Below are 21,144 nucleotides of genomic sequence, written 5' to 3' on the forward strand. Positions count from 1 at the left end.
TGGACACCTGGCTTTATTTAGGCAAGCTAGCTACCATTTAATCAGCTTCAGTGATGAATTCCTTTCCCAGCAGAGTTGGTAAGGTAAGTGTAATGGAATATGAAGTCGTATGGATCCACAGGTGTGTGTTCCTTCTTATTCTCCTACTCTTATACCCACTGAGAAACCATTCTTTTTTAAAAAGATTTTATTTATTTATCTTTAGAGGGGAAGGGAAGGAGAGAGGGAGAGAAAGATCAATGTATGGTTGCCTCTCGTGTGTTCCCCGCTGGGAACTGGCCTACAACCCAGGCATATGCCCTAGACTGGGAATCAAACCGCGATCCTTTGGTTCACAAGCCCGCGCTCAACCCACTGAGCTACGTCAGCCAGGCCTGAGAAACCATTCTTAAGTCTCTGTAGTTTCCTTGAGCAGAATTTTGAAATCTTCAGCCAAAATTAATGTCAATTCACTTTATGTCCTAACCTAAACATATGCCCTACGGAGCCGGGGTCCCCAATCCCCAGGCCACAGCCTACAAACTAAGTTTGTAGTTTGTTGGTACTGCCTGTGGTCTGTTAGGGACAGCGACGGCCAGCAAGAGTTGAGCAGCTCCGCCCCCCGTCTCTCCCCACCTCCAGTTTGTAGACACCGCTTGTATTAACACTGGAACTATGCCTCCTGTACCCCACCCCCCACCTCCCCCACATCTGTGAAAAAATTGTCTTCCATGAAACCGGTCCCTGGTGCCAAAAATGTTGGGGACTGCTGCTACAGGGTAACAATACAAGTACTAATAGAGTTTCTAAACTCTCTTCAGGCTGTGGATCCTTGAGTATTGTTCTGGTAATTTAAGAGAGAGGCCATATTCATCTTAAAGCAATGATTTGCCCCCAGATACGTCACCAAGCATGTCACCACCCTTCCTGCTGCCTCCAATTTGCCTCCTGGGTGGGCTCAACTCTTTCTCATGTCGGGGCTGGTTATAATAACAATGTTAGCAGCCATTTGTGGAGTACTTACTGAAGGCCTAGCACTGTGCTCTACCCCTTAGCATGTACTGTCTCACTCCATCCTCCAACAGCTATGTGAGCTGGGCATCGTAATTTCCAGTTTATAGACAAGGAAGAAATGATTAGCTACTTTGAGGTCATGTCCTGGGAGGTGGCAGAGCAGGTCCTGCCATCATTTGTCATCACTTGCAAAGCTTATGGACTTCATCCACTAATGTAAAGGATAACAAATCTATCTAGTTATTCCTGACTTGGCACTCAGAGCAAGGGAGTCAGTCACCCAATGTGGAATGTGATTTTAGGCGCACTGGGAAGGGGACATCCCCTCCTTGTCCTTCCTTTCTCCCCTAGTACAAGGAGTGCTCCTCAAGAACAGGCACTGGGTCTGTTGTGCTCACTGCTGTCTCTCCAGGCCTGAAGCAGAGCCTGGCCCATGGCATCGCTGAGCAGAGGAAGGAAGGAAGAAGAGAACATCTCACTGGCCAGTGCCTTATTTCTTCATTTCTTTGTCTCCTATTGCATTGGAAATGCCCCCAGGAGAAGCAACACTTAGGTTTTACAGTCATTGTCATGGCTCTCAGGTCCTTTCCTGGAAGTAGGATATGATGGGACTGGGGAGAGGAAGAAAATAACACAGTGGAGTTGGGGGCCCTGAAGTGAAGAGGAGGCAGAACAGGGAGTGCTAGAGGTGGGCTGAATTTGGATCACTATTCACTTACTGAAAGTTCTGTTAGGCTAAACTCTACCTAAGGGAATCTGTCTAATGGGAATCACTATATGGAAGCTGTCTTTTTCTAAGCTGCCTGGGTTGCCATTAGATTTTTTTTTCATCAAAGACACCTATCTTTGGAATTGAAACCCTTTCAAATAGTGTTGTTATGTGAAAAACGTGTTTCCAAAGCAATTATGAAAATCACCTCCCCAGAGAAGTGGGCTCATTTTGTGAGGGGCCACAGCAGAATGTTGGTGCCTGGTCCCTGGACATGTGAGCATGAGCTGGGCTGGTTTGCGAAAAGTTGAGTGAGTTAGTTATGGTGATTGGCCTGAAAGATCCCAATGTTTTTCCTGATTATGGAGAACATTTTTCTTAGATGCAATTATGCTGTTTTATTAAAACTATTTCTGGAAGATCTTGTGTCACATGAGGAAATAAGAGGTATTTGAAATTAAACTCATGGTTGGGTTTTTCAGAGGGGAGAGAGAGAGAGATGAGCTGGGATCTGAGCTTCTCTCTAAACCTACATTCATTAAAGAACCTAAAACTCAGATTAATTTTTGCCAAGTTTTCTATCACTAAAAGTTTTTGAAAGTGAGGAGAATTCTAACAAAGAAGGCATATTGGACCAGATGATCTTTAAGAGCTTTTCCATTTCTGAGATTTTGTTATTCTATATTTTGGGGGAAAATAATCTTGGAACTCTTCACTAGGAGCTTCTATTCTTTCTCTTGTTTCAACTCAGTAATTTATTTACTTCTAATGTTCTTCACAGCAATACTATTTGTTTAATTTAGTCCTATTCAAAACTTCAAGAAAACAGTTCGATTGAACAAACAAAATTTTAATGTGTTGCCCTACTTATCAGCTAGAGAAAGTTGTAGTCTGTTTTGGTGGACAGAAAGGAAATGGGTAGCTTTGGTGAAGTGCAAGAGAGAGAGTGATGGGTCATTTAGAAAATAAAAGATGACCCTCCCCTTCCTAAATGTGTAAAGTTTCTGGTCGGGTGCTGAAAGACAATGTTTCCCAGTGCCATTTCCATCTCTGTTGCTTCAAACATGTCAAGCTGTTAACTCAGTATTCAGGACAGAAACTTGAGCAGGTCCAATAGAACTGGAAATTACATTAGCACTAGAATACCCAACGCAGAGAAACAAGATTTGAGAAAAGGCACTACAAGTGATTGTATAGCAGCCACCTAGAGAGTGCTGTTTGGGTCATTCTGTCTAGCAGTTGTAAGAGCAGTATTGGGAGACTGAAGTTTCAGATCTGACTCTGTCACTAAATGGCCATGACCTTGGGCAAAGCATCTTCCACCTCTGGGGCCTGATTTCCTTCTTTTTAAAAAAATTTTATTTATTTATTTATTAATTATTAATTTTTTAGAGAGAGGGGAAGAGAGGGAGAAAGAGAGGGGAAAGTGCGAGAGAAACATTGATCAGTTGCCTCTTGCATGCACCCAACCAGGGAACCTGGCCCACAGCCCCGGCGTGTGCCCTAACTAGGCATTGAACCCGAGACCTTTAGGTTTTCAGAAATGATGCACAACCCACTGAGTCACATTAGTCAGGGCTGAAACTTGGTTTCTTCTTCTACAAAAAAAGATTTTGTTTTGTATTATTTTGTTTTTTTAAGTACTTCATATTTAATGTAGATTTCCTATGATCCAAGCACTCAGTTAAGAGTTCTTTGAGGCTCTCATTTGATTCCCCAAAAGTTGTGGGCTTTAGAAACTCTCAAAGAACGTGAAGAGAGACAACACTTGCAGCAGCTTCTCCCTCTCTTCACTGGGCCCGTACAGAAGCCCATCCACCACCCTCTCTCCCTGCAGGTTAAGCGATTCAGAACAGAAACCTCTACGTAAAGATGGAAGTTGGGCTGGAGAAAAGTCATTTGAGACATGACTTAGTAATTTTCTTTCTTCAGCCTATGGAGATCTATGTCTGGGTCATTATGTCTAGGGCTTGTAGAGACATAGGGATTATAAAATTTGCAAGGACTAGGGGAATGTATGGTTTGGTCTGAAGCTTGAAGGAGCTACGCTAAATGACAGATGGAATGGAATAGCCCTGAGGTATGAAGATCAAAGAGAACGAGACATGGGGCTGAGTTTCCTTTTAACCTGGAGCTTCGAGGGCAGCACTTACCATTTAAGGGCACACCTGTCCAGAATGGTGTGGATTGAATGTTCAAGGAGACATAGGAGTGCTTGCAATAAACTAAAACCCCCCTCCAGCCCAGCCCTGTGAGATAAAAAGGAGGTTTTGTTTTTTTGTTTTATTTCCCAGTGGGTGGAGGTAACAATTTAACATTACCTTCACAATAAGAAAAAGCTCTTGGTGGAAATGTGATTTGGGGAGATAGAAAATGTTCAATCAATTTAACTGTTCTGTACAAATCTTTGAGCCTGAATCTTTTAATCTGGTTTCTACACTGGTAGTCAGGGCAGGGAGCTCACTGGTCTGGGAGCCAGGAAATCCATGTTCCTGGTTCTGCCTACATAGATAACTCTTCATTTTAAAAATGTACCCTTTTCATTTAAAAAATACTAACAATCTCTGTTCTGCCTGTTCCACAAGGTTGTTGTGAGAATCAAATGAGCTAACGTACATTGGGAGTGTTTGGAAATGGTTGAATAGTTATTAGATATAATGGTGTATAAGATATATTATACATTAGAAAAGCAGTTTGTTTGTCCAAAATAAGCCTGCAGTTAGGACCAGTTGGTATTTTAGGGCAAGTTTACAATTTAAGTGCTCTTTCATAATTATGTATGTGGATAGAGATCCAGGAAAGAAGAGGGAGAACCAAAGGGTGGTCGTATAACTGAATTACCTTTCGTTCCCCTAGAAATAAAGAATTAGTCTCTAAGTTTGCAATATGAAGAAAAATAAGCAAAATGATTGCTTATAGCAAAATTATTCCAAGGCCATGTGACCTGAACTTTCTGGGTAAGGTTAAGTCAATTTGTGTGAAGCTTGAGCTGAAGAAACTCAAGCAGAAACCACAGAGCACAGGGAAGCTTGCTGGTTGACCAACCTCATTTCAGGTTATGCAATCAGCATTGGAGCCGAAAGAAAAAGATACCCAATATGAGATCATCTGGAATTTTTGAGACGGAATACAGCAACGTTGAACTATGTAGGGGTCCAAATCCATTGCAGGGAAACGGTAATTAGAAAGAAATTGTGTCGTGTTGTTCTAGCATTGGAGAAGCTGAGAAATGAAAATTAGCTGACGGTGGAGGTAGTAAGTTGAACAATACCTTTCTCCACAAAGATGTTCATATCCAGTCTCTAAAACCTGGGAATATGTTACCTTATATGGCAAAAGGGACCTGATGTGATTAAATTAAGGGTCTCGAGATGGGAAATTATCCTGGGTTATCTGGGTGGACAGACCAAAATAATCACAAGGGTCCTTACAAGGGAAAGAGGGGATAGGAGAGTCAGAGCCAGAGAAGGAGATTTGGTGACATAAACAGAGGTCAGAGAGAGACAGATTTGAAGACACTCTGTGCTTTGAAGATGGAAGAAGGCCATGAACCAAGGAGGCAGGTGAGCTCTAGAAGCTGGAAAAGGCAAGAAAAATGGTTCTCCCCTACCACCTCTGGAAGGAGTTTGGCCTGCCTCGCCCATGTTAATTTCTGACCTCCAGAACTGTAAGATAATGCAGTCATGTTGTTTTAAATCATAAGTTTGTGGTAAACATGACTAAAAACAAGATGCTAAAGACAATTTGTTAACATAAATAATTAGTTCCATTTGATTCCATGGGTATTGCTGTGGTTATGAATTGTATTCACTGGCTTCCAACCTGTACTTGCCCCTTGTTTCCTTTTTTATAAACACACACACACACACACACACACACACACACACACACACACACACCCCATAAAGAGAAAATTCCCATAGTAGACCCGAGGCCCACTATGATTTCTTGCTTCTCCTGACTAACATCTCTTTCAGGAGCTTTTAGCTTCCCTATAGATACCTCTCATCCCTCTTTATTTCCTTTCCCCCCACCATCCAAGGGCTTCTTGATCTTTGAGGCAATTGTTTTCCAGACCCTAGACTACTTTGAGACAAGGTTTTAAAGGATCAATCTCAGGAATTAGGCAGCAGCTAATGCTTACCTAGCACCTTCAGAACAGTGTTGTTCATTGCAAGGCCTGCGTGATGGGATGGTTCTGTACCACGATGTTATTCACACAGCAGCACTGTGGCTTTGAGCTTGTGTCTGCTTTACCTTGGTATGCAAGAGAAAGCTGGCTGCCTAGCAGAGCTGTTAGCTCAATTTATGTGAACAGGATGGGCCATGGTTTCAATGCCTCCATGGTAGTAAGGAGAATGGCAATAGCTCTTTGAAGATGGAGGGAATATGAAATGCTATTCCCTGGCATTCAAGAAGGGAGGCCCAAGGTCTCAGCATCCTGCCTGGCCAGCAGTTTGTGGTAGGTAGGAGCCTGTGATTAGCTGAGACAGATCTGGTCCAGAGATCAACTATGACAGATCACTGTGTTATTTCTCTACAGTGATAAAAAAGTCTCTGGTTAAGTCTGCCAAGGGTTAATATTAAATGGTTCAAGACACCATGAGGGTAGAATATATTATCAGAAGTTTTAAACACAAAGATGGAATCAACAGGGTACTTTGGAGTTTTGAGTCATATAGGCACAGTATGGATAGTCCAAATGAGTTCATAGTGACTCTGCTTTTTCTCCTCCTACTGTTCTCCCAACATAAAACATTATGACTAAAAAATGAACTGTAGGAACTGCAGATGAAAACCTCCTGATTTCTCTTTGAGAATCTTCCTGAATTTCAAAGACAAAAGAGTTCACCCCTTTGTATCACTCAGCTGTTCTCTTCCCTCATTCTTTTCCAAGAGTTATCTTCTAGAAAAAGAACATCCAGGGATATTGCATTTCCAAGTAACCATTCCTTTAACTGGGCTTTACAGAATATACCCTTAAACTTGGAAAGAATAGAAACACATACATGCTCAGATGTGAAGGCAATGAGCCTGGGAACCGCAGCCATTCCTTTCTCCTTGACTTCTGGGAACATCTTAAAACGTGCAATCAGCATGGCATACATGTTAGATATGGCGCCACCTAAAGTGCACAGCAACACAGTTACCTTTTCTCATGGTTATCAACATCATTCAATATGCAAGCCACATTCCTATTTCCACTGACCTAGAGTGGAGGCCTTGGACACAGGAGAAGACATTATTGGCTATCCTCGAAGGAGAAGGAGCACTGGGCTCCACCATAGGGTGGACGTTCCCCCTCCCTGCCCATCTCTGTCACTAAGGGGACTGCAGTCCATTCTGCTCTTGTTGGGGCCTCTTTGAAGAAACTTTTAAGAACTGAGAAAGTGTTGCCTTCCTTCCCAACTTGTGAATGTGGCCATTCTGTATCATGCCTAGGAAAATTTGACTTGAAGCCTCAGGTAGCAGACTTACTTCTTTTCATTTCAGCTCATATAATGCCTTGCACTTGAACTGAGACAAATCAGTTGCTGTTAATGAAGTGGACCATTAATCAACAATTCTTACAGGATGAGAACAAATATCCAAGCCTATCTCATCGTAGTCATTTGTTAATTCCCCCTAAACAGTTCTTCCCTCTTAAACATATTATATCATTATACGAACATATACTCATGAGAGTTAACAAAATCCTATTTTATAATTATAGAAAGACATGCAACTAAGGGAATTTTAAGTTCATACTAAATTACTTTTCCTGTGTCATTCTGTCATTATCAAGGATTTCATATAATAAAATGTGTATCTAATATGCAGAGTTTTATTTGATAAGGAAAGATTTCGGAAAGGTTAGCATTTTTTCCTGTTCAGGAAGAAGACAGACCGTGGTGCATGTAAATGTATATGCTGATATGGAAGTTGTGAGATCATGAGGCAGAGTGAAGGTACTATCTCCCTCTCTCCCCCAAAGAGAGACATGCACAGGCCCTGTCATTATGTGAGTGCTTTGAGTTCCCTCCTCTTCATGGGGCTGAGGAACAGAAGGGCTCTGTACCTAGTTGAAGGGCCCATGTGGGCATGATCTTTGCTTCATGAGCCCTGGCTCTGACACCAGCAAGTAGCCTGACACAGAATAATCATCAATCATCCTGGCTCTGCCATCAGCCAGAATGAGGACGATTCCTACTTCTTCTGGACCCCAGAGACATGGGACAAGCAGAATCTAGGTCAGACCTGCTCTGAGCAGACACCCTGTGTAAAAGTCTGACTGTGTAGGATGCTATTGGGAAATGGAGCAGGTTTTAAAGGAACTTACCTTCTAGCTATAGTTTCTCAACCCTGGCACTTAATATTTTGGGGCGCTATCCTGTGCATTGTAGGGGGTCTAGCAATATCCCCGACCTCTAACCAACAATTGCCCACAGCACTATGCTTTGCCAGAGTGACATCCAGAAATGTCTCCAGACATTGCCAGATGTCCTCTGGGGGGGAAACTAGGGCCAAAATTCTCTTGTTGAGAACTGTTGCCCTCGTTCTTCTCAAACAGGCTGAGGAGAAGAGAGGAGAAGACAACAGAGAAGATGTACACACAAAAAATGCATTTCACAGGACACTTATCCAAGGAGGTTCTGGCTCTGCTTTCCCCACCATCAGGTTGCACCTTAGTCATTCTCTGTCTGAGGGGTCAGCAGCCCTTGTGCAGATGAAGAGGCTACTGGGCCCTGGACAGGGCAGAGCATAGGCAGGGAGACTGAGGCACAAGCTCTGCATGCACTTATTGCCCTTGAATCTTTCAAAGAAAGGGTGCAAAAGCAAGCCCTGAATCCTTCTGAAAAGCCTGTAGATAGGGAAAGGTCTGTGACTAAGCCAAGCCTTTTCTCTCTCCCCCTGGGGCTTTCATGACTTGCTGAGCAGTGAGGAGTTCTCAGCTCTCTTTGGCTGTCAGCACAGATGATGTCACATAAATGAATTTTTTCTGGATATCCCAAAGGGCTTTCTACAAAGCACAAAAATTCTGAATGTTATAGATGGAAGCGTAAGGCAAACAGCTGAGCTATATATTCAGCTACAGACCTAGCCCTTCATGCTTATTCCCAGGCAATGGGACGTAACAGGTCTCAGGCACATAATACATGCGATTTCCCCTTATCCCCACCCTTTAAATCATAAGACCCTTTACTCCAGGAATAAGGCTCACTGCTATATAGAAAGGCATCCAATGGTGATTAAGGATGCTATCAACTTTTCCTGTGTAATGTCTACAGAAAGCAGAGAAGAAACAGGTTGCCAATAGCCTTTCCTTCTGTCCCCTCCCCACTTTGTGATATCTACATTATATTGTAGCGTGGCATCTGTGACTTCTTCCATTTTGGGCCTTTAGGGTCCAAAGAATGAGCCTTATGATCAAGTCTTGTCTAACCCCATATCTCCATCATTTCCTGTCACTGATGAGGGCATCTGGAAAGTGCTTAGTCCATACCTGGCTGAGCAGAACTTCCAGAGAGGATGATTTCTCTGGGTGTACATTTTCTGGGGCAGGTGGGTTCCAAGACCAGCCAGATAAATTAGGCCTGCCCTAAGCCCCTTTAGTTAAATTTTCAGGGTCCCTAGGAGCAAATTCTCTCCTCCCTCTTGGGAACCACTAAAATAGAACCCAGGATGCTCCTGGTTCCCTCAGGAACAACTCAATCACACAACTAACCTAATAAGAGGAGAAAGAATAAAGGTAGAAATGATGTTGATTTCTGAACCCTACCTAACTGCTTGTGAAAAACACCCTAAACCTTAAGAGCATCAGCTCCAGGCAATAATGGCAAAGTTCCCTCATTAGGGAATGTTTTTCCAGACAAAAAACTAAGTACTAAGTTCCTTACAAAATAAAAATGAGCATAAAATTTATCACAGCTGTTGTTCAACAACTTAAAAAGAAAAGGCTAATTTTCCCTACAAATTAACTAACAGGGTTTCCTTCAGCACCTTAAAAATGTGCTATATTTTTAAAAACAAAATGAAACAGCAGATCTGAGCGTGTCGGTAAAGCTGCTTGGTTTAAGGTCTGGCCTTGAGGACACTGTTGCTTGTTGATCATGTCTTCTTCCCACCAGTTCTTTATTTTATCTCTCCCTCATCATACCCTTGTCTTTGTAGATTTGCTGAAGAAGGATCACAGTGTGGCCTTTGGTAGGCCTGGCAGAGTGGCAGGTGTGGAGCTGGCTCGGTGTACTGAGCCCTGAGGGAGCGCCCACCCCTTTAGGATGACCTCCTCCCTGCCACTGATTAGGTGCTGATGGGCACACCAGGTTTCTTTTTCACGGGTCAGTGACTCTTTTTTCCCACTGCCTGCTGAACTCCTGTTTCTTTTCTGCATTGAACCAAGGTCACAAACACACCGGGAACCAAGGGCAGGGCTTTATCTCAGTTTGATTCTCTTGGCTGGAAGAGGTGTAAATAATGGAGCTTAAAATGCAATGGTGGGTAGTGAAAGGCAGGATGAAGGAGATTTAATGGCGTGATAAAGAAGAGAAGGAATTAGAAAATTCTTGAAGAAATCATCACCTTCTCTTTGAGCTCTAACAAACTGTCTCCCTAGGCATTCTCTGCCCTCCTGGAAATTAGTGTAAATCAGCTTCTCTGCTTGTTGCTTGAAAGGGACAAGGTACTTAGGATCTATTAAGTAGATCTGCCTGTCATGCACTCTCAAACAGAAAATGCTTTATTAAAAGAGGCTGCTATCCTTTTCCTTTCTCTACTTCAGGGAAGAACATGGAGAGTGAATTCTCTTATTATGAATTTTTTTTTTGTTTCACATGATGCCTACGTCTTGTGTGTGGGATCCCGGTAGAAGTACTGGGCAAATATCATCTTTGCTTGTGTGCTTTTTGAACAGACATAACTAATGTTTAAGCATGGGATAGCTGTTTGGAGGCATGGACAATAGTCATGTACTTAATGGCACTTATTCTTTTGATCAATATACAGCCTATTTAACCTAAACAGAAATACAGACTAGATATTTAAGATTTCCTAGGTTCATAATAGCACATTGTATACCAGAAGAAAGATAGACAAAGAAAAGTTGAAATATCATATACCAGGAGAAAATATCCCATCGCCAGAGCCCCCTGGCCAGCCAATGATTTCTCTCATTTTCTTTAGTGTGACATATTCCAAAAGCACAAATACTGGAGCAATTTCATAGGTGAACCTGAAATACAGTAATTAATGGCCACATTTTATGTATGTAACTCAAAGAAATAATTTATCATTATAATATCTACAGAACCATTTCCTTTTTCAAACCCTACCTTCACAGAAGTTATGATTATACATTAAGCAGAGAGAAAATTGTCTTTTAAAAGGTTTGCTCTTTTTTATATATTTGTAAAGTGAAGAACTTCAATTATTGGCTTAGTCACAAGGGTCATTTATCACATTAAATAAAGAAAGAACTATTTAAAAGACAATAAAAGTGTCATTTCTCTTTTCCAATATATATGTATATATAATTATTACCCAAAATGCAAAAAATTCCCTTCTGTGTTTAAAAATTGTTGTATAGCTTGCATGAAAGTCTTATGAGGACTATATCCTATTAAGCTTGAGTGAACATTGAAGTCAATCTGACATCCATACTAGTCCATCCATTTTAGGTGCTCCTTAATAAAAGAGATTTTCACGTGAGACATAGAATAAAGACTATGGAATCTCACTAATGATTATCCTATATTACACAAAAGCACATTTAACTACTTACATGTTAGTGTTTGCTGTTGATGTCAGCCAGTCTGCTGCTAATCCAACCATATCCAATCCAGTGGAGAGTTGATTAAAATATCTGGGATGCCCTGAATAAAATGGAATACCAGAATCAGGACTCCATCCAATGAAAATAAATGCCTCTCAACACATAATTTCTCTACCTAAGAACCTTGAAAGATCCTTCAGTAAGAGGACATCCATATTCAGAAACCCGACGTGCACACATGTGCACACACACTCACCCTGAAGGAACATTTCCTCTAACAAGGAAGACTATCTGGGATCTTTGATATTTCTTAAAACACACTCTAAAACTGTCCTTTAAATGTTCCCTATTAAAAATAACAAATGTGGTCTGCAAGGTGGACACTAGCTTATTTCCTAGCAGTCTTTTGATATATTCGCAGGCGAAAGTGCCAGTGCAACCCAAAGCTCTCCAGAGACAGGCTTTTCTTGTTCACACCCGTGCTACTAAAAGTCTGTTCTTGTCGAAGCTGCTCTGGAGTCAGTCATACCATGACATCTGCCAGGCATGCCAGCACTTGTAACAATATCAGTGACAAATGGCTGATGATTACAAAAGGCAAGGCAAAAATGAGAAAATAGGACATTCTGTAGCATGGTTTGTCTGGGATTCAAAAGGTGATGATTGTCTAATGATGGTATGGACAAACCTAATTCTTGCCCATTCTTTTCGGTTGAAGTACGTAATTATAAACAACGGAATTCTCTCCTAGGTGCGATTTAAAATAAAGCCGAATACGGTCAATATCATTGTCCTGTCAGCAGGATATATGAAGATACAGTCCATGGACTAATCAGTCCATTAGCAAGACTTATATAATTAATTTCTGGATGTTTCTAAGACACTCTGGAGGAGTTGGCATCCAAATACTCTTGAGGCTATTATTTTAAATGTGATGGTAAGTATCTTATTAGAATTCCTCTTCCTTGTCTTGCTCCAAAAAAGCCTATTTGTAAGTTAGCAGCAAAAATTTGGGAAGATGAACAATTATGGAAATAGCATCTGATAAAAAGGCACCTGACACTTCCTGGACACCTGTCTGAAGCCTGGGGATATGAGTGTCTCAAGCCAGCAAGAGCAAAACAAGATAAAGAAAGGCCTGGGGAAAGCAGGGACAAAGGTCAACACCCAGCTTTATCTCTAGGACTGGAGTGCTCTCTTATCAGCATCCAGCTTGTGGCTAGACAATTAGATGCCGAGAAAAGATAGGAGCTGCAACAGAAAGGAGCACATTTGAAAGAGATTGGGTTTTGTGCAGCTCTCCACCTGATCTCTTTGCCATTCCGCCATTGTTTTACCATCCATGGTGTAAAAGTGCCCTTCTATGTTTTCCCCCTCTTCCAGGCCGTCTGATGCTGACCCTGTCAGTCTGTGCGTCCACAGAAAGTGGAAAAGCCTTCTCTGCTGCCCCTGCTGCCACTGTCACCGCCTGTCTGGAACAGCCCTGTGCTCCTCTCTGCCTCATTGACTCCCCATTTCATTAGCGCTCACAGTTGATATCACAGCCCTCTTCTCCCTCCTGGTGCCCCTGCATTTCTCTTCCTTAAGCCATTTCCTTAGAGCGAGGAAATTAATAAGGATTAGCTAATCCATCCATTAACCTACTCTCCCAATTCACATGCATTTTCTCTGTGAATCTGGGGTGTCACACACTATTTAAGTCTAATAGTGTCACACACTATTTAAGTCTATGGAAACTTTGGCATGAAAACCTCTGCATATAATCGAGAGAGATTCCTAGGCTTGAGTCATGGCCCAGGTTGTCAAAAGGCCAGTCCCCCCTGATGACTGCCTTTGGGAAACTGTATAAACAAGTCTGATGTTTCAATGGTCCTTCTCCCTTCTCTCTATATATTTTTGACCTTGGTCTCCCATTACACCTGGTCTCCCTCAAGTTTTTCATTTGCTGACAATGATGTGAAAATTCAGAGAGATCGTTGGGCAGGTTGGAACAACATGATCTCTTGATTTCTGCAGATATTATTTTGCTGGGTTCACACGACCCCTAGGAGCTGCAGGGGAATCCTGGCAGGGCTCTCTGAGAGAAAGGGTGTGAGAGACCTGCCTCGGAGTTTGCCAGCTGTGCAGGCAGCCCTGGCATCCAGCTGCTGCTGCCCCCACCAGACCTTGTGCTGCCTGTGTTGTGAGGCTTTGCGCCAGCAATCCCGTGGCCACTGTAGCCTGAGCAGCCTGGGAGACAGCGAATTTGAAAGGTGAGATTACAGCTGCTCCCAGTTCTGGAACGATCCCTGCAGATTAGCAAGTGAGCCAGGAAGGATGCAGAGACTGCTTGTCCATAATCAGCGGGGGAGGGGCCCAAAGTCTTCCAAACTGCTCTATTTGTACTGGCAACAGGCACCCAGGGAAGGCCTCACTTCACTGACGTTTCAATTCCTTTGTCTGATGGTTTGGTTAAAAGACTCAACACAACATTTAACCCTTCCGTCACCCAACCATCACCACCACCAAATCTACGGACTCCCACGAACGCTAGTTTTCCCAGGATTCTCTCATGCACATTCTAGGCAGTTTCCAGTTTTAAAGATTTCTTACAGAGGTAATTTTTAACAAAACATGAAGGCATAATTTAAAAGTATTTCCCCATTGCCCTTCACTCCTCTCTAGGCTTGGAGCCCAAGTGTAAATTAGAAATCAGATGGTAAGATGCATTTTTATAAAAGAATCTCTTGAGAAGCATTAAAATGCTTAATGATAGCAGAGTGGCAACTACTTTACAGACCTCAAATAGTACTAGTTGTCAAGATATAACCATAAAAACCTATACACTTTCTAGTGAAAAAAAGAAGGTGACTACTGTTAATTCTTTGAAATGCTATTTGAGGGTAGGGTGGAAGACAAGAAGACTATTTATGTTATGAATAATACTGATATTGCATTACTATCAATATGCCTTGCTTAGAAATCTAACTTAATCAATCTTTTTTTCCTGAACTTCAAATAACATGCATTAGAGCTACACTTGACCAAAAGTTTTACAAGTATTATAGTAAAAATCAACATATTGAGTTGATGTATGTTTTCCTGACACTAAATGGAACATTGACAGACAGAATGATTTTCATTGACTTGCAGTTGCCATTATCTTAATTCTTTAAATTGTATTTCAGACACCACCAGCTTTTAAGGATGAAGATATATAACGTTGGTATAGATTCTTTTTGGTTTGATAGCAAAAAAAACAGGTAGCATTTTACTATTAACATTTAAATATTAGGTGAGGGGAATGGCTCAAACAAAAATGAATTAGAAAGATTGTTCAGGTTTGTACTTACAGATACATGAAAAGCTGGGAGGACAACAAAAACATCTTTAATGCCTAGCATATATATCATGTTGATTCTCCATGAATGTACTTGAGAATTATATCTAATAAGCCTTCAAAAATCATACTGCACAGATTGAGTTTGATAGAAATCACCAAGCTAAATTCGCTTCCCTTTATGCCTAGCTCCAAGCCTATAGTCTCACAGAAGTGGCCACTAATAATTCAGTAAATCAATTTCCTAAGGCTTCTTCTATGCATACCCCTCCTCTCTCTTGGTATAAAGAACATACAAAGAACGCCCCTACCACACACACATGAAAAGCTGAAATCACACAGCAAACATTTTTAAAGTGTTTGTTGTTGATTAGAATGACACAGATCAAATTTAGCTCCAAATCAAACAGCTACACCCTTCTCACGAAGTCTCCCTTCTCCCCACCCACTGGAAAATTCAGTCATACATATTTTTGTTATTTTAATGAAGTGGTGTTGCTGTGTATCAGGATGATTAAAGACAATGTAGAAAAGGAAGAGGTAATCATGGTGGGGGAGATGAAGAGCTGGTTTTGTGTAGACAAAATAAAAACTTAAAATGCATCCAAATAAATGGTACACCTGGCACTATAAAATAAGTAGAGTATGAAGGTACTATGAAAAAGCAATAAATTTGCTCCTAATGATATCTGATGTCCCTTGCCCCTTTTTTTGTCCGTTATCTTATATACAGAGTGGCAATGAAGCACACATCCTTGTATAATATGGCTGAATTGTTAACATAGTTTGAATTGTGTTTTCTTTTGTGTAGATTTCTTTAAAAATAGAGACAACCTGGAGTTCAAAACTGAAGTGTTGGCCATTTGAGACAATGCCAAAATGTTTTCCCTCTGGTTCAGTAACTACATAGGATGGTTTGTCCAATTTCTGACCATTTCTGTGCCAAGCAAATCACCAGCACTACATTAGTATTTGGGCTCTTGTTTGGATCATGTTTCTTTGAGCATTCATTTCCCTGGTCCCCCTTTCCCTGCATTCTGCATAGCTTCTACTAGCCTCTGCTGACAAATGATTGTTTCTACATCAGTGGTTAATCCCCACGATCAACTATGTGCAATGTAAAATGACAATTTATAATTAGATAATGTTTCTGATATTATCAACTTCAGATGCATTAACACTAATAGTAAAGGTTGCTTTTGGTTTGAATCATTCTAATACTTTTAAATGATGAAAATAATTTTGTAAATTTGAAAATATCAGCAACTCCATAAAACAAAATATTTTATAGAAAAAAGATTGTGAAAGAAAAAAGCTTTATTATTTCGGATGGGACAATACCTGTTTTAATTGCATATTTTAGAGTTGTTTGGCAATGCATCAGAATTTCCTCCAAATTTTGTGGTTGGTCTGCCAATTCCCAATCATACTCTTGAAGAAGCTCATTGGGGTAATGAAAATCAATCACTTTGGTTGATCTATCAAAACTTTTCACCACATACTGAAGCAAAATATCCATAACATCCTGCAGAAACGCCAAGGTGGGTCTTTCTCCATCACACGCTGGTAGCAGATCTAAGGAATGGAATCAAAACGCCACGTTTTAATTTTACTGTGGAAGTACCCAGGCAAGATCTTGATCCGGCAATTTTTTTTTATGACATGAGCGATTGTATGTGTTTTTTTTAAAAAGCTTTTGGAAACGCACGGCTTTTTCTTTAAAAGGGAAGCATTTTTCAAAGAAGGAAGGATGAGAGAAATTACGATTTCTCCCCCAACCCCACCTAAATTCTTGCATTTTAATTCAAAACTTGTTTGCTTTATGTTTAAAAGTGTGCGTCTTTACCGGGTTCATCCTAAATGTTATTTCTCAGTAAATCACTCTAAATGCTTATGGAAATTCTTCGTGTCAGAAATGTTTGAGGAACGCCTTTGGGCAAACCAGGCAGAGTGGAACATGCAATGTTAGTTAGGGTCTCTGGCCTATTAGGAAGGTGCGCTGTTTCCAAAGCCTCTGTGTGTGTGTGTGTGTGTGTGTGTGTATGCGCGCGCGCGTGCGTGTGTGGCGCGCGTGCATTGGGATGGCTAGGTGTTTGAACACAGGGAGCAAAAACGCGTACAGGTCTCATGCGAATAGAATCGTTCTCCAGTGAAATCACCAGCTACAAATTACTCTTGCGATCTAAAGACCTAGAAAGTCTGCAGTTCTGAACTAGAAACCGAGTCTCCTCCTAGGCCTCAGCAGCGTCAAAGAAGGCAACCCAGATCTCTGCGTGCCCGGGCATTTTTGCCAGCGGCAGGCCGAGGGCAGCGCTGGGAGAAGAGCCCTGCGGCCCCAGAGCCCCCTTGCAATGTGGGAGCCCAGCGCTGCGCAGAGGCTGGACTCGGGTCTCAGACCTAGGGGACAGGACCTGCGTGAGTCACTTTCCAGGTGAAGATTCTCCAAAGGTCGGCCTCCGCCCTCCGCCCTCGGCTTGGAAGCCTGGGGTCCGGCTCAGGGCGCCGGGTTCATCCCGGTAGCGGTAGGTGTGGAGGGGAGCAGAGCGAGGGGCAGTGGTCCCCGGGGTCCCGCGAGGCGCCTTTACCTGTAGCGTGTAGAAACGCATAGTTGACATCCGTTTTGGGACAGCTGCAGGGCTGCTGGTTACAGGCACAGGCGGCCTTCCGGGAGGTGGGTCGCGGGGGCTCGCTCCCGCTGCTCTCTGCCGGCTTATCCGCGTCTCCGTAGAGCAAGGCTGGGCAAGGACACGGAGCGCGACCTCGGTCAGTCTCCCGCCGGGCCGGGATCCCTGGCCCCCGCCCATCCCGGACCTAGTAATCCCGACTCCGCTGCCGGGGAAGCGGAGCCGAGCAGGTGGTTCTGTGCCTCGGGCCCGGGCGTCTAACTCTGTTCGCATTCCTCCCCTGGGCCCGAGCACTCACCGCACAGCTTGTTCCCGATGCCGCCCGTGAACTTCTGGGCCACTTGACACCAGGCTCTCGCTGTCAAGAAAGACGGGAAGGAGGTCGGCGAGGCAGAAGAAAAGAGCAGACAGACGGGCGTGTGAAATTTCGTTCTCTGTGAACAACGGCAATAAACCCAGGGTCCGGGAAGGGGCCGCCCAGGGTTAGGCACCGCGGGCAGGTGCGGGAGGTGCGCGGGAGCCTGGCGATCCCGCGCGGTCCTCACATCTCGGATTCTTCTACCAAGGAGAAGCCCACCCCGCGGCCCCTTGCACTTGTCTTCTAGGAGCCGGTAGGTTCAGGAAAACCCCCTCCCCTCCCTGCCTCGCTCGGGCTAGTTTTCCTATACATCTAGTCGTTCCTTTTCCTCGCAGGCTCTCCTTCCAAACTAACAATTCTCTCTCCTTTCCAACTTACCCTTTCCCCGTTGTGACTGTCTCTCTCCAGGATCTAGACACCAAGATGGTGGCAGTGCCCCAGGCCCGCGAACAGAGGGTCGAGGAGACGCCTCTGATGGGAAGCCTAGCCCAGACTTCGGCGGAACGGGCCCAGGAATCTCAGGGCAGCTTCCTTGGGGATGAGGACCTGTGGAGGTTTTGGTCTCGTGGGCCATCAGGGACCTACCCCGAGAGCAGGGCGAAGCCGCCGAAGTTTTCTGTTGCAGGTGGAAAACCTCCTTCGCCGTCCCTAGCCCCGCAAACCCCAGTGCACCCTCAAGGCTCGCCCGCTGCCGGTCCCCGTTCTCCTACCTGTGCCGGGGTTCTCGGGATTCCCGGAGCCATCTTCAGACCCGAAAGACCAAAAGCCGGAACCGGGAGCTGCCATTGGCGCTGCGAGACTGGCGCAGATCGCCTCCGAGTGCGAAGTGCGGGGAGCTGCCTTCGGCCGGGTCCTGCGCGCGTGCGTACGAGTGGCGGGAGGGGGACACCACGCGAGCGCGCGGCAGAGGGTGGATGTCACGCAGGGACAGGGAACGGCGTGTCTGCGTGCGCCCGCGTGTGTGTCGGAGTTAGGGCTTTGAGACGTGACAGCACTCTGAAAGCTGTGGAGGTTAAATAGGGAAGGGGGCCGAAGGAGCCTCACAGCCAGATGCCAAAGTGCTGAGGGCCCGAGGGATTCTGAAGGCGAGGGAGCCCCACACGGGTGGATGAGGGGGCGGCGGAGGGACAATGGGAGAGGGAAGGAGCTCAGTGGTGAGAGTGAGAAACAGTACGCACGAGCTGGAGTCGGAGTGAGTGGGTGGGAGGTGCGCAGTGGAGCTCACGAAGAGCAGGAGGCAAGAGGGTGCGGGCTCTCCCTCCGGGCCGGATGCGCTGTCCAGGGTGCTAACGCGTCTGATTGAGTGCTGGCCTCAGCGAAGGGTGGACCGGAGAGAGACCTTGGCCGAGAGTAGTCTTTTATGCTCACGGAGTGGCGTATTGTTTGAGATCTGGCTCCCGCTGCGGAGAAGGAGGCGCGATTTCCGCGCCGCCTGCCTTCAGGACCGTGGTGAGGTCGCTGTGACCTCGAAAGCCCGAACCGCTGGGCCGCAATCAAGAGCTGTTCTCCGGCTTGGAGAGGGGATGGTGGAGGAGGGACGCCTACGCTCTAAGGGTTCATCTCAGCTCCTTAGTAGTGCCTAATGCCCTGCCTATTGAGCCGCAAGATCCTCGGCGGCGCACTAGTGGTGCGGTTTCGAGAGCGCAGTCGCCAGACCCACCGTCCAGGTTCTGACTGACAGCTGGATGGAAACACTGTCGATTGAGGCAATTAAAATCCACCCCGAATCTATCACCAAGGATCTGGGACTGGAGAAAACAAAAATAAAACAAGTGGAAACTTCTTGGAAGGGGGACGAGGAAGAGCAGCGAGGGAGAGCTGCTAGAGTCGGCAGGATTGACAGTTGACGGGGGATGGGTTCGGGTATTTGGTGACCTTGACCCGCGGAGGGGTGGAAGGGCGGCTTCTTAGGTTTGACAGGACTCGGTATCTGGAAACTCGTGCACAGAGTTTCCAACTAAGCAATTGTAGCTTTCCAAATTCGAGGAGGAAAGAAGGCATCTCCTGCTGGGCCCTCTTTTTAGCGGGCCTGAAAAAGTTACCCCCCCTTCCCTTGAGAATCTTTGGGATAACGCGCGTGTGGAAGCGTGAGTGTGCGTGTGCCTGTGGTGGGGGATTGACTATTTCTGTGGTCTGTTGAAAAGGGGTTTCTCCTTTCCGGAGGAAGTTAGAGACTCTCATGTCTTAAAATTCTCCTTCTCTAAAAGCTGTTAAACAAGGGCGGGCGCCCTGTGAGCTCGGGGCCTGTTGAATTCGCCCTGCTTTCCCTTTAGCAGTCGAGAGCAGTCCCGCACATCAAGCCGTTCCTGGACAGGGGGAGAAAGGGCGAGGAAGACCTGGTGAGAAAGGGCTGCGACCAGCCTCCCGCAGAGTTCATTCCTGGCGTAAAGCTCCCCTTCTCTCCTTGGGCGAACGCTTTTCATTTCATTGTGTTCCAGCCCCTCTTTCTCTTACCTCCTAACCAAGTCACCAAAGCTGCTACCAAAGCAGAAATCCAGAGACCCTCGGTCTTGGCTACCGCCTCTCGACCCTAACCCAGAAAGGGCGTCGTGGGACCCTGGATGCCTGCGTACAAGTTCAAGTCCTGTGTCCCCAGGCACGTGGGCCTTGTCAATACTCTCTACAAAGCTTTGTCCTCTTGCCATGTGCCCGAGCTGAGCTGGATGGAGCCGTTGGATCTGGTCCGCGACCGCCGAACCCGGGCTGGGAGTGGGGACAGGGAAATGTGCAGAGTCAACTGTGTTCCGAAGCCTGCACGAGGCTGCGGGCTCGCGGTGCGCACCAACCCAGGCCCCAGTTCGGCCCCTCTTTCCGGGCTCCTGGCTCGCATGCTCCAGTGAAGCCAGGTAACAACTCCAGGCAGGTAATGACTCCGTGGCCCCGCCGTCTGAGCCGCGGGCAGGGCATCTCTGCAGCTCTCAATTCGACAGTGCAGATACACGTTCTTTGTCTAAGTCCACACCAAATCCTGCAAATGTTTCGCTTCAAGGCAGCAGGCTGGGTTGGCAGAATTTTTATATTATGGATGAGTGGTCGGAAACAGAAAAATTCTTTTAAAAAAAAGAAACACACACACACACACACACACACACACACACACACACACACGGCTCCGAAGGAAGACATGGATTGAAATATGAGGAAGGTAGAATTCACACCTGGATTTCACAGGTTTTTAAAAACGCAGTGACTTAAAATTCTACTCCGTTACATCCATCCCGCAGCTCTGGCATACTTTGAATCAAAAGGTAGTATTTGCATTTTTTATTTAACACCCCTACTTCAGATGCACTCAGGATCTGATTCGTCCTTCCTTAATGCCATTCCTCCCTAGATAGCAATTTGCTTTATACTGACTTTTATTTAGCACAGGAGCCCACTCCCCCTTCTTCA

General features: G+C 44.8%; 1 protein-coding gene across 1 annotated transcript in view; it reads right to left on the reverse strand.

The window, feature by feature from the left end:
• The window catches only part of GAD2 (glutamate decarboxylase 2), a 73,502-nt gene extending 54,452 nt beyond the window's left edge, over positions 1-19,050 (reverse strand). Inside the window, exons 1-7 of the mRNA XM_037037216.1 lie at positions 18,462-19,050; positions 17,692-17,751; positions 17,355-17,504; positions 16,111-16,344; positions 11,460-11,550; positions 10,798-10,910; positions 6,712-6,827 (exon numbers count right to left, since the gene is read on the reverse strand). Coding sequence (XP_036893111.1) covers positions 6,712-6,827; positions 10,798-10,910; positions 11,460-11,550; positions 16,111-16,344; positions 17,355-17,504; positions 17,692-17,751; positions 18,462-18,537 — 840 coding nt within the window. The 5' untranslated portion in view covers positions 18,538-19,050. The remainder of the gene's footprint in view (positions 1-6,711; positions 6,828-10,797; positions 10,911-11,459; positions 11,551-16,110; positions 16,345-17,354; positions 17,505-17,691; positions 17,752-18,461) is intronic.
• Between the last annotated feature and the right edge of the window lie 2,094 nt (positions 19,051-21,144).

Source organism: Sturnira hondurensis, unplaced genomic scaffold, assembly GCF_014824575.4.
Source record: "Sturnira hondurensis isolate 20B ecotype Veracruz unplaced genomic scaffold, ASM1482457v3 Scaffold0022910, whole genome shotgun sequence".
NCBI lineage: Eukaryota > Metazoa > Chordata > Mammalia > Chiroptera > Phyllostomidae > Sturnira > Sturnira hondurensis.